The following is a 14,700-nucleotide window of genomic DNA, read 5'->3' on the forward strand; positions in this document are numbered from 1 at the left end:
ACAGTACTCTGTCAATCTACTGCTGTGTGTAGAACGTCGACTTTCATAGGGATAGTGCGAGTGCCCTAAGACCATGTTTACAAAACTAGAGCAAGGTTCCTGGATCAAAATTGAAGTGACACGAGGTCGTATTGCACAAGAATGTTTTCAGGGATTGCGTGAAGCATGTGCCGATGCAGCGTTGCCATAGCGCACAGTGGCACGATGGGTTAAAGCATTCCAGGAAGGCGAGGATGCCGTTCAGGACAACCTCCGTACAGGACGACCCCGCGTGGAGGACAACACAGTTCAACTCCTTGCTTCTCTGTTGGATGCTGATCGCCGATGGACTGTGCGTGAGTTAGCAGCGGAAGTCGGAGTATGTCACAAAACTGTGCTCCACATTCTGCAAGACATTCTGGGTTACCGCAAAATTACAGGGCGTTGGATACCCCATGAAATTTCCGAGGTTTAACAATGACACTGCTATGCAGTCGCACAGGCCTTGTTGGACTGGTACCAAAGGAAAGATGACGACTTTCTTGGATGAATCGTCGCTATGGACGAAACCTGGGCTCGCTCATATGAACCAACCAAACTTGAAACATCAATCAAATGAATGGAAGCATCCAGGTTCTTCTTGTCCGAAGAAAGTGCGCCCTACACAAAGTGCTGTGAAGGTGATGTTCATTGTGGCGTATGACACTGATGGGGTAATACTGCACCACGCTGTACCTCCAAGGCAGACGGCAAATGCGGACTACTACTGCAGGTTCCTGCAGCACCACCTTCGTTCAGCCCTTAGGAGAAAACGACGACACTTGGTGGTACAGAATCCCATCATTCTTCATGATAATGCAAAGAGTTACACCGCTGCTGTTGTCCAGGACCTCTTGCGCCGCTGGCAATGGGAGATTCTGGAACATCCACTGTACTCACCCGATATGAGTCCATGCGATTACGATCTATTCACCAAATTGAAAGAACCACTGCGAGGGACCCGGTACGGAGACCAGAGATGAATTTATCCATGCTATAGGGCAGTCAGTGTGGAACATCAACAAAGATGGACGCGCTGATGGTGTACGACGCCTTCCAAACATTTGGCAAAAGGTGATAAATAAGGAGGGCGACTATATAGAAGGTACGTAAATGTTGTACCCCTGTGAATAAAGCCATGTCAGAAATATCGATCTGTTGCCATTACTTTTTATCCAGCCCTAGTATGTAGTACATAATTTAGCATTCTAATGGATTTAATTTAATTCTTAGATGTTTAATGTGTAGTTGTGACGTTTCGATTAAGCCACTCTTGCGCGCACTTTTCTGCAGTTCAGTCGCAACAATGCACTCCATAAGCTTTAGACTGCAATTTAAGGTCCGGATACTCTATAAACGGAAGAAATTAACTGTCAGGCGGAAAATGAAAATAATAAGGAACATCGAAGCTAATCCTCAAGGAACACTATCACATGTGGCAAAAAAGCATGGCTTGCCAATTCCTTCATTATGGGGAATACTGAAGAAGAAAGAAGAAATTTTCAGTGGCGAGTTCTAGTGTGATTTGGGTTCAACCGAATGAAAAAATATTCGTGCCTCGCTATTTGAAGAGTTAGAAATAAAGTTCATTGTAAATAATAATTATAGGCTAATTAAATGATTATAATGTTTGGTATATAACACACATGTTAGTACTAGTTGTTTTAGCCTTTCTTTCCCATTTGATGTAAACCCTCTTTTAAGGAAAAAAAAAAAGTAATCTCCCAGAGATTCGTTAAAAAGGGGCTCTACTGTATGTGGTGTAAATGATTTATGCTTGAATCCCACAATGTTTAAATCAGTGGTCATCAACTGATTTGTACTGTGCATCTCCCTTACTCGCTTGCCCTGAACAAGTGAGTGTGTTGTAATGGAACAGAGGTCCGTATATTGGCAGTGTCTCTGTTTTTAATGAGCAAGACATTAGAAATGATTTGAATAAATGAACATTAACTTACTATTGCATTAGAATATTATTTTATATATTACATATGCAAACAGAATAAGACTTTAAATAGCGGCAGCAAAATTATTACATATTACTGGCACAATTTCAGTTAAATACTTAATATTCAAATTAATAAAAGCCTTGTGTGTATTTCTAAATTAAACACTGATTGCCACTACTTACATAAATATGCATTAACTAAACCATGAACATAGTTGTTGTTTTTGTTTTCTAATGCCAGGCGTTTGACAATATAGTCATTTGGCCTCTTGCACTGCAATATTTTTCAAAGATATTGCCGTGGTCAGCCACTGAAGCACAGATTTTGAATGGTACTATTTTAGATTTGAAAGGAGATAAATAATTGAAATGAGAAACTATAAATTGTTTATGAAAGAAACAGAATAAAAATAAATATTGCTACTATTTGTGAAACGAATAGAAGTTACTCGATTTTTCGACATTTTTGGACCCTCTTTTCACGCACCAACCATAACGGTTCCTTGGATGTACAGTAGTTCCTTCAGAGGTGAGTATGATGGGGGAAGAGCGAAATTTTTAATAAATTTGCAGGACATGTTTCATTATTAAAGGAGCAGTCCGCGATAAAATTCGAAATTTTGATTATATTATAGGATGTTGACCTAAGTAATCCTTAGATTAACGGCGTTTGTCTCATCTCTCTACGCCTTTTAGTTTGTGAAATATTAAAGGTCTTACTGCAAGCTCTGACGTCATAACCACTGATCACTTCATAAGACTGCATTGTAGTTCCGTTTGACATATAGCGTAGACCGAGTAAATACAAATTCATGTTACAGTCAGTTATTATTAACTCACTTAGGACCTATCACATGCATATACTGTAATAATAATAATAATAATAATAATAATAATAATAATAATAATAATAACTTACCCAAACTCTATCCCACTTTAAATCCCGTGTACAATGCATTCTGTTCCATTCTGTGATTAGAACGACTTGGGTCTGATAAGGTTTAATATTTTGATCAATTATAACCAAAGTCAACGTCTTCATTGAGTGAGTGAATGTATGTGAGACGTGAAATATTCGTTATGAAGGGACTACAGATACGTGTTTATCTCACGTCAGCAATAAATTAGTACATGGTTTATATTATTCTATTGCACCATAGTTGTTGAGTCACACGGTTTAGGCACCGGGGCTATGTTTGAGAGAACTCTAAAACATGTGCATCATGGAATTGCAGTAGTTGATAATCACGAGCTACTTCCAACACATTTCTCTGTATATCTTCTCTCCACGCGTTTTCCTTCCTGCTGTATGTTTTCTTTTCCACCCATCTTTTAGTGACTTTAGGGTACTGGAGTCTGGAGCCAGTTACATCTCTTTTCATGTTGTAATTATGGCCCACTATCGCAATCATAGTTCTTGTTACTATTCCATCATATGGAAAGTGTTTTCTCTTAGGAATGTAAACCAATCTCTCGTTATGATATGATTCAAGTTTGCTGGTGTGACAAAACTGATTAGTCTGCTTTAAGTCTTTTAAAGGACAGGGTTGCATACAACATTTTTCAGAGCATTGTAATCGTTGGGTCCAGGTTCGATCCATTCCCTCTAACTATTGTATGGGTGAATGTGTGCACATTTTTTATATGTCTCTGTTCGTGTATATTACAAACATGATTTAATACAGAAATGAATCTGTCTTCTAAGTCGTCAGAATCATCTTCACATGTAGCACATAACCACCATGAGTGATTTATGATGCTGTCTTTCCACATTTGTATTTTCTCATATGTTTTTTGCGGCGGCTTTAAAGTTTTTAGATAAGCTTTTTGCAGTGTGCCAAATGTCAAATTGATGGTCCACCATTCATATTTGGTCCTCATGAATTTCCTAATTCCTCTATTGCGGTCCGACAGAGAGAGGGTAATGTTCATTTTTTCTTTTAGGCGATCTAGAACTTTTTCGCATGCTGCTTTTTCAAGATTGCCTACAATTAGGCCCTTTTGCAGAACTATGAAATCTATAACATTATCTGAATCGAGGTCCATTACACTGTAAGTCACATATTTTGCACTGTAATCAGGTGAGTCAAATTGGGCATCACCGCAATTCGCACGTTTTTATCTTTTAGGGAATTGGTAAGTTGTTCATGAATGTGAAAATAACTGCACCTACTGTTGGTTCTACGAATTTTGAAATTATTTTATAAAATGTTGTCTTGCCGATGAAATATAGTTGTGAAGTTTTTGAAAAATTTTCAAACAATTTGTACGTTATATCTCATGAATTAGAATTTGAAGTTTCTTCTTCTATTTGAAAAGATCTGTCTAAGTCAGTTTATGGCTCACTCACATCTGATTCACCACACACATTTCTTAGCGTCTCGCACCCTATCTCACACTGCACAGCTTTGTTTATATTAGGTTTCTGTGAATTTTCAGCCTCATCAAGAACTACACATACGTCAATATTTTCAGCTATAGGTGCATCACTGCAACTTGCTATTACTTCCTCGACGATCTTTTTTCATTTATAAGCAGAGGAGCGCTTAGTATTAGAACTATTTTGGGGAGATTCTCCTTTCAAAAATAAGGGACAGCAGTTTTCTTCATTTTCATAGAAGTTCTATTGTCTTTCATTAAACATCTTTTTAATAGACACGATTCTTCAAAATTAATTTCATGGAAATGATTAGAACACACAACAGCAGTCCGGAAATACATGAAATGATACCCCTTCTCCATGTTCTGCTTTTGTTCTTCCCTCTGAACACGAAAAATCACAACACCATGGCATTTTAAACTGTATTGCGATACAATTTTCTGTTTAGTCTACTGTAGTTCAAAGTCATTCATATAAAAGAAAATATGCCCTACATAAAACCACAATGTTGGTATGTGCTGTTTTATGATTAAATGAAAAGCAAAATATAACTTCACTCAATCACAACTAAGTCCGAAATTCTGTTCACGTGTATTACGGCGCGAGAAGATTATTTAATACAAAGCGCTGCACTCGGGATGTTCTCAGCCTACTACGCAATCACACCAGTTCAGTGGCTCTGACGTCATAAGTATTTGTGCGGAGTCAATAACTCAAGAACCATGCCTCGCATTGACATGCGGTAAACTACATTCTACTTAGATTGAAAAACGTGTTTTATTAAAGCCAACTTAATTTTATCGCGGACTGCTCCTTTAAACATTCTGTCTGATTGACTAATCAGCTTCATTTACATTGTTTGTTATTTTATTTATTTATTTATGCCTATAACAGGGCAAAGCCCCAATTACAATAGACAGTACAGATATTCTTAAAAAAAAAAAAAACACAGATAACATGAAAAAAATAAAAAAAAGAGATGAAACACATACAAGTGTAAATACAAATTAAAATGGAAAATGAGAAAAGGAAAGAAAAAAAAGACAAATAGATACTACCTAAATAAGAGATACAGATATAGATATAAATGAAAAATACAAAATAAAATAAATGAAAAATAGTTAAATATAGATATCATAGCCAAAAATGTAAAATGTGGCTATAATTGGCAAATTACAGAGTAACAAATAGCAATATTATATAAAATCAACTACCTTCAGTATATTAATAAGAAAATGTTTGTATTCCATGTAAGAAATGCAGAAATCTAGATCCCATGTTTTACATATTTCATTGAAATTTGAACACATTTTTAACACTGGTGAATTTTTTGTGTGATGAAGTGTTTGGTTTTTTATAGTATAACAATTGACGATTTCTTAAATGTGATATTCTAGCATTAATCTGGATTTGTGATAATATTTCACTATTATTCAGTAGACCATAATATTTCGCTATTATCCAGTAGACCGTTGAATATTTTATGTAATAAAAGTTGCTCAGCAAGTAATCTACGACTGGCAAGAGACATTAAATTAAATTCAGCAAGTAGATTGCTGTAAGAAATTTTGTTACGGAGGGCTGAACAATGATATCTTAAAATACAGATATCTAGAGAATTGTTTTTGAATTTTTTCAATTTGATTACTATGTGATTTGCAAGTGGGTGACCAAATTATTCTAATTTAGCGTGAACATGACAATTAAAAAGGAGTGTCAAAGTCGTAGTGTTCTGTAAAGTTTTTGAATTTCTAATAATAAAACCCAGATTTTTGAAAGCATTATTTGTTATATTAAATACGTGATTATGAAAAGTCAAATTATGATTAATAGTTACACCAAGATCTTTTACACAATATATTCGTTGTAATAATATAGCAACAAGAATAAATGAAATTTCAAATTGTAAGATTGTGTCTATTATTATTTTTCTAAAATCATTATTTTATTATATCCAATTAATAAAGAATTATACAAATTTATATAGCGTATTGTGTTATAAAATTATTAGGGGATATGGTAATAAAACAGTGCAAATGTAGCCCAAGTAACCTCAATGTTTATTACAAATAAAATAATGAAGCTTTAATAGAGACTCGTATCATGTTTCCTCATTTAGCAGATATTTTAAACCATTGCGATGTTTTATAGTATGTATAAATTACTGCAATTTACACCTGACTATAACAGCTGCCATGGTTCGAATAAAATTGCATTATGGCTAAGATTTTTGGAAACGAATCTAGTTCCAAAACAATATATTTCGGGTAATTATTATGTTGTCAGATGCTTGCTGTTATTTTGGAAGTAATACTTTCTTGGAACCAGAGCACTCAGTAAAGTTCAGGAAAGAGAACACTTTTCCCAACACAATGCTACGAAAATCTTAAAATTTTATTCCATACGTTCAAGTCCAGAAATCATGAATAAAATTTCTCCTGAAGGAGACGACTACTGTTGAGACATACTATGTACTTCTATTCAACATTGCAGCTAGCTTCTGCCAAGAGTCGCTACTGAACGGGAGATAGGGATGCATAATGCCGAGGATGAGGTAATGCTCGCTAGCCCTGCATGGGAGCAGTATTGAGCACCCATGCTCGCTTTCAGCCGAGTTGATGATCACTGGATTAAATGAATGGCATGTCTCATTGATGTTTAGATACTTAAAAAATACACACATTTAACAGTTGGAAGTTTTGTATACATAAATTAAGAACATTATTATTACTGAGTAGTTCTGTTTCTTTTCAGAAAGCGTACTAAAAGCGACGAAGAGGAAAAAGAGTTAATCAACATTAGCAGTGATGAAGAGGTTCCAAAGAATGATGATTCAAAGACGCCTGTCCAAAAATCACAGAATGGAGCTAATGTAGCTCAGAAGACTCAGCCTTCACCTCCTGTAAAAGTAATCTTTAATTATATTTATTATTTTTATCCTCCACATTGAAATAGAGAAGATTTTCTAGCACAAAACTCATTGTGTTTTAATAAAATTGCTTCAGAGCATTAGTAATTTAAATGCTTCAATCATTAATCTTCCAAATGAAATGGTATATGCAGTTAATTTTCAGTTTATATTTAGTCATAATTTTTTCTTAAGTTAAAGTCAGCGGGTGGAATGAAATGTCCTTCAGTAGCAGAGAATAGACTACAGACAGCTTCTTTAATATAAACTACAATTAACTCCAGAACTTATGTATTCAGCGGCCAGGTAGCTCAGTTGGTAGAGCAGTTGGCTATGGACTGGAAGGTCCGGGGTTCAATCCCAGGTGGTGACAGGATTTTTTCTCGTTGCCAAACTTTCAGAACGGCCCCGAGGTTCACTCAGCCTCCTATAAAATTGAGTACGGGGTCTTTCCAGGGGGTAAAAGGCGGTCAGAGCGTGGTGCCGACCACACCACCTCATTCTAGTGCCAAAGTCATGGAAAGCATGGGGCTCTACCTCCATGCCCCCCAAGTGCCTTCATGGCATGTTACGGGGAAACCTTTACCTTTACCTTACCTTTTTACTTAAGTATTCATGTAGGCCTAGTTTCAGAATTCTTGCATGATAGCCAGCTTCTGATTATATTCCAGAAATTCTGTTTAGATGGTGATTGTAATTTAATGAGTTCCCAAATCAGTGTAATACAAACAAATAAAATAGAAACAATGGAGCATTTGTATGGCAGTCACTTCTTGAAAAATTTCGAGCTAGAAGAAGTAAGAATTGGATACATTTGGACATGATGTTAAAATAAATTTTCTAAAATACGTATGCATATTTAATTTAATTTTTTCGGAGTAGTCTGTTGCCCTGAAGAATACCAAGGTACTTGAAGAATAAAGTACACTTACTCCATTTAGTTTTAGTGGTAATGGAATAATGCATCTCCTTTTTATAATACAGTAAAACTTCTTTTGTATTCTAATATGTTTTCGCGGGATATCAGCAGAGTTAAAATTTTGGAATGTTCCAAGCTTTCAACTGCTATCTCTGCAGCCATCTTCAGGGAAGTAGTGTCTGGACAGAAAGTCGTAGGTTATATAGATGTTAGGCTGTCTCAGGTGATACGGGATTGGTTGGCGGATCGACCAATCTGGGGCTGGGAATTATCATTCCTCATAAGCTCCGCCCCTCCTGGGATTCCTGTGTGAAGTTTGGCGGGTAAGTCCTGTTTCGCCGGTTGGAATCGGTTGCTGTCTTCAGTCCGTGATCTTCGTGACCTTGCTTGTAAGATGGCCTAAGCTGGTCCAAGGCCGGTGTCCATGCCTGACTGAGCTGTAGTCCACCGTCCCTGTTAAAGTTGTTTTTCTCCAGCTTAATCTCTATGGCCTCCTTGATTGTACGTTCCCAGTAGTGGCTTGATTTGTTAATGACCTTGGCGTGGTCAAATAGTATTTTATGCTCCTTTTCTACGCTGTGTTGCGCCACTGCAGATTTTTCTGGGTAATAGAGCCTCAGGTTCCTCTTATGCTCTTTGATTCTGTTTTCTATTGTGCGGCCAGTCTGCCCAATGTATACTTCGCCGCACTCACATGGAATCTTTAACTCGGCTGATATCCCGCAAAAACATATTAGCGAACCAATGCCGAGAAAGCCTCAAATCATACATTCTTTTATATGTTTCACACATACGTTTTTTTCTGAAGTTCCAGCAAAATTTATATATTTTCCATGTCAGTTTATTTCGGTTGTACGTTTTTCACATTTATACGAACATACTTTAAATCCCAGGAGATACGAAACGTCATTTTCTAAATCAATTTGCTTGAAATTAGATTTGCCATGAAAGTGTAAGAATGCAAAAATGCAGCATATATTCATTGTCAAGATGTGGCTCACTTTGAAATTTGTGGAAATTTGAAGCTGCTCATGCTTTCCCCCACCAATTTTGTGTCCTTTAATGATGCTGTTACTGCTTTAGAACCAGTGAAACATTTTGTAACACACCATGATGTAACTGAACAAATTATGGAACATTTATTACAATTTCAGGGCATGGTTTACACCTTACCAACAAGAAGTCCAAAATAACTGACATTTTGTAAATTAATCACGTTTTTAAATGAAGATCACACTGGAAGAACAAGTATGTCATAAAGTTTTCTCGATTGGAGTTTGAAATGTAATAGATCAGCCAGCTTTGGCTCTAAATAGCTAAGATTTTCTACAAATTATCGTACATTCTTCAAGAATGTGTTATAAGTTGGAACTAGAATTGTATTATAGACTCAAAAATACCTTAACTGTAAAGTTATAAATTCCTCTTGTGAAAATTTCACTAAATTAGTTTAACTTGGTCTCCCCATTTATAGTGAGGGTCACATAAGAACAGTTCCTGAATAGCAAATATTGCCGTCTTGTCAGTGTTGCCAACTGTTACTAGGTATCACATGGTCCTACGTACTAAATGACTTATTTACTTACCGTACTTTATGTTGGATGATTATTCTAAATAATTCAATAATTTGAAACATATTTTCCTAGGCAAACTATATGGGAAAGGGATCAACATGTCAAGTATTTTGTCTGGCAATACGAAATTCATTAGTTTGACTAAACAATTGAATCACGAGACCTAACCTAAAAATAACCTAAAAATGTATTTTTTTTACCACATGAAATTACTTACCTAACTATAGTCTTGAATTATAATCACAACGCAACACACAAAACAACTATTATATATTAATATTAATACTGATATTAATTAATTGTTAGTATGTTCAAAATTCACTAGCTTCCAATAATGGACTCAGAAATCTAGTACAATTTTAATTTCATGGAACTCCATTACCGACAAATATTGTCGATATTTGTCCTAGCTGCCAACATACCAGTTACAAAATCACTACCGGTACTATTTGTAGTATTTGTCAGTATCGAAATTTGAAACGAAGTTGGCAAAAGAAAATTCAACCTGCAAACTAAAAAATCACCACAATCCACTAGTATATGTAGTAATGGGGTAAAAATGGTTAGGTTTCACCCTAAGGGTGTGAAGTAAGCTGACCCGGACTATAGTTTTGAAATGCTATTTCAGATGTTATTTCAGTTGTATTTTTTTCTCACCCGTTTTTTCTTCAGATTCCCATAAAAATGTGTAAATGAAGTTTTACTGTATAACAATGTTTGATTTATTTCCATTAATTTTTAATCCTCCATTTATTAATTTTTTTATTATATATAATATTAAAGGTGAAATTGATAAGGCTGAAATGCTTGTAATAAAACTGTTTTTTAAACAAAGTGTTAACGTGAACCAGAATCAATGTTTTTTTCTGAAAGGTTAAATATTGTAGAATAATGTATAAATGGCGTTACTGGAAATGTTTACTATAATTCTCAAACTTCTGCATTTAATTGTAAGCAAATAACATGCGAACATGTATTTTAAAATAGGCTCTTTGTAGTCAAGGTTGTTAATTCTGCCTCAGACCAGTTACTGTGAAGTGAAAATGGTATTGAATATTAAGTTCATTGTTACGAAATTATGAAGATACTCTATTAAATTATTCCACACATGAAAATATTAATACCCACAACTTTGAATAAGTGAAAAACTTGAGTGCAACTGTATTGAAATAATTTTCTGAATCTTATTTTCAGGAAAACGTCAATAAAGCTAGACAGACTGCTGTAATTGTAAAGAAAGAGGTAAGGCAAATAAGAAATAGAATGTTTTCTATTATATAAACCGAACTTTTAATATTTCTTTTGCTTCTAATTGTCTGCAATATAACAGTTTGTATGATAATTTACCTGAGTCCATTCTCAGTATGTGTTCTTTCAAATTAGTTATATATTGTTATTATGGGGTGAACCATAAATCAGTTGACACTAGCAATTATTCTCCTTTTCATCGACCAGCGTAGTAGTTCTTGACTAGAGCAGTAGCTATTTGAGGTGATGTTGTTTTTGTACTAAAGAATTGGTGGAAACATGACCACAATAATTTTATTATAATGTTTTTGAGTTATTTTTTAAACGTTTTTCAAACACTATATTTCCATTATGACAAGGTATTAACAAATTGAATTATAGTATTATGCAACGAACCTATAATGATAGTAATTAAGAAGCGAGTATGGATGTTTATGAAACGAGCGCAAGCGAGTTTCATAATTTTCATAGAGCTTCTTAATTACCATTATAGGCGAGTTTCATACGACTTTTTATGCTCGACCATATTTCTAACTTGAAATTACAGTATTCAGATGTATACATTTTATTTGTATCTGACAAGATCGGAAGTGACCTTGTTCTAGGTCGTGAATTGTGAGATGTGCGCAGACGCGAAAGTATTAATTTTTTCCGAGGAACAATAATGTCATTGACCTTGTGTAATCCATTAAACTTGGTATAACTTTGATTATTGAATTCGACATTGAAAAACGAGATGACAAATTGAATTTATTTGAATATTATTTACAATTAGCGCTAATTATTATAGTAACAGAACATAACCTTCTGTGACAGTATTGGATTTCCAGCCTCCGTGACTTTTCGCTAATTCTCTTTCGATTGCATATCTGAGAATAATCGATACTTGCGGTTTTATAACGGTACAAAGCTGACTCGTTATTGGCTGAACACCTGTAAGCTGAGTTGTCATTGACTGAAAACACCTGAACTTTAATGAGTAGGTGTACTTTAATGACATGCATTAAAGGACTGCTACCAGGTGTATAATTACTACATTTCGGCATGGTCGAGCATAAAATATTTTAACAGTCTGGGCCAGTAACGGGTCTTCCTCAGTCAGTAGGCCTATATCTGTTACTACATAAGAAAATCTTGACGTTGTAGCAAAATGCTTTGTACAGTCACCTACAAAATCAACATGAAAAGTATCCATTGTGTATGACATGTCTAAAACAAGCCTACGAAGGATGTAGAAAAAGTTGAACAGAATTCTACAAGTGGTACATAATTTGACACTGAAGTTGGTGCCAATTTTTATAAAACCATTCTGTGGATTGAGAAAGCAACTTTTAAATTAAATGGAAGAGTGAACAGGTGTACTGGTTCTGAAAATCCACATATCATGATGCAGACAATTAAATGCTTCTGATGTGATTGTTTAGGTGGGAATATTTGCTGGTGGGCTTATCGGGCCCAATTTTTTTGATCAGACTGATAACTGAAAATTATCTCAAAATGCTTCATGAAGATGCTAGAACTGGAAAACAGTCCACTCTTTGAACATCTGTAACCAGTTCGGGAGGAGTTAATATGGTGACAAGATGGTGTACACCCTTACTGTGGTCTGATTGTTTTGAATTAAATGTTAAACAAAAAGATTTGCAGATGTGGTACCATTGAATGGCCTCTTTGTTCCCGGCTCTTACCCTTATGAAATTTTCAGTATGGGAAATACAAAAAATAGAGTTTATTCAGTGAAAATTCGTGTGTTTGCATTCGAAAACCTAACTCTCCTAGAACATTTGTGACATGATTATTTGTGTTTTTGTATTGAGTAGATATTATCTATTATCTGTATGACTTTAAGTTTATAAATGAAATCTGTTTACAATAATAACGCATTTCTCTCAACTGACTTAAAATAGGCCATTCTGTACAATAGTATTTAGACTGTTATCTGTAATTATTTTCCAATGCCAGTGTTTTTATGATCCATTAGTATGTAATAATTTACAGATCTAAGAAAACCTGTTACAACAACTTCAATCTTTCTTCTTATTTTATCTTCGTGAAGTCGAGATTTCCGAGCCATATTTAGATACAATAGACTCTCGCTAATCTGGCCATTCCTTGCACAGAGAGGTGCCAGATGAATGAGTGTGCCACATTACTGAGAGTGCATAAAAATGTTGATAATTCTTCATTAAATTTAATCAGTCTTAAGCAAGCAGCCGAGTGTGGAGGTTGATTTGTGCAAGTCAGAGGGAAGTAGCAAAGCAAAGGAATTGATCTGTGTAACAAGTGAATGAGTTAGTGAGGTTTAAAAAGGGCACGTCAGGTACTTTGGCTATTTGCGTCCTTATCTAAAATTCTTCAAAACTGAAAACAAGCAATATAACAAACTGAAAGCTAACACGTTGTCACAATAAAAACGAGGTACACCAAGTGAACGAAGCCAAAGTGGAATGGAGGGTATTGAAATGAAAAAAGATTTAGTAGCAATGAAGGAGATCATAGCAGAGATGAGGAAGAAGATGGAAGAAATCCAACACGAAAATGAAAGTTTGAAAAGCAAATGGAAGCACTTAGAAGAGGAGAAGAAACTTTATAATTTTTGGAGTAGAAGAAAATGAGAAGGAACATAGTGGTGAAACATGCGAGAAGATAATAGGAGATGTTGGGTGTGTTTTGGAATGGATTTGAGCAACAAACAAATTTTGGAAGTATTTAGAATAGGAAGAAGAAATCAAAATCGAAATACAGAACAAGTTAGGCCTATATTAGTTAAATTCAAGAGCATGATGAAGAAGGATAAGATTGTGAGAAACAAAGTTGCTAAGGAACATTGAACATTAGAATTGACAATGACTGGAGTTATGCAGTAAGTAGAAGAAGATGGGTTTTGGTCCCTTTTCTGAAAGAAACTAGAAAAAGAGATCAATTTGCAAAACTGTGTAGAGACAGATTAAAGATTAACAATTTGATCTTTAGTGTGGAAGAGTGTCTTGTAAGCATAAAGTTTCCGGAAGTAAGTTCGGAAGAAATGGAGAAGAATAGAAAAATCCTGAAGGAGAAAATTAGGGGATTAGTGTCGATGAGCATAGGGAATGATATCAGCTTGGACAGCGTACAAGAGAAGGCAAGGTAAGCGTGGAATGGCAGAGTTCAGCAATCAGCTATGGAATACAGAAAGAAGAAACCTCAGGCAAGTTGTAACAGCCAGTGACATCATTGAACAAGGAAGCAGAATCAACACATAGTGGAATACTGCAAACACGACAGAATTCGACCACAATGAAACCGGAGAAGATTAACGGGACTATACCGAAGAGGATTACACTTAAGCATTTTTTCACAATTATTCACTTCAGTTTTTAGGTACCAGCAAAATTCCTATACCTACATATTAATTTATTTTGGTTATACATTTTTCGTTTATTTCTTTTCTACACTTATATGGTCGTATTATTTTAAACTCCCAGGAGCTGCAAAGAGTCATTTATATGTTCTAAATCAATTTTTACTCTAAATTAGGTTTGCCGTGAAAATGTAAGAAGAACACGAAAATAAATACAGTACATGTTCATAGTTAAAATGTGGCCCACTTTGAAATGCGTGGAAATCTGAAGCAGCCCATGCTTACCTCAATCAATCTTCTGTCCTTTAATGATGTTGTACTGCTCTAGAAATAGTGAAACGTTTCATAACACATCATGATGTATA

At 35.1% G+C, this 14,700-nt stretch overlaps 1 protein-coding gene across 4 annotated transcripts in view; it reads left to right on the forward strand.

Moving 5' to 3' along the window:
- smid (nuclear valosin-containing protein-like smid) overlaps window positions 1-14,700 on the forward strand; it is a 122,807-nt gene that overhangs the window by 30,739 nt on the left and 77,368 nt on the right. For all 4 annotated transcript variants that reach the window (XR_011329798.1, XR_011329796.1, XR_011329797.1 and 1 more), the window contains exons 5-6: window positions 7,101-7,254; window positions 10,942-10,989. Coding sequence is in view for 1 of the 4 variants with exons in the window: in XM_069813122.1 (XP_069669223.1) it covers window positions 7,101-7,254; window positions 10,942-10,989 (202 nt within the window). In the remaining 3 variants the exon portion in view is untranslated. The remainder of the gene's footprint in view (window positions 1-7,100; window positions 7,255-10,941; window positions 10,990-14,700) is intronic.

The sequence above is a fragment of the Periplaneta americana genome, chromosome 16 (assembly GCF_040183065.1).
Source record: "Periplaneta americana isolate PAMFEO1 chromosome 16, P.americana_PAMFEO1_priV1, whole genome shotgun sequence".
In the NCBI taxonomy this organism is placed as follows: Eukaryota; Metazoa; Arthropoda; class Insecta; order Blattodea; family Blattidae; genus Periplaneta; species Periplaneta americana.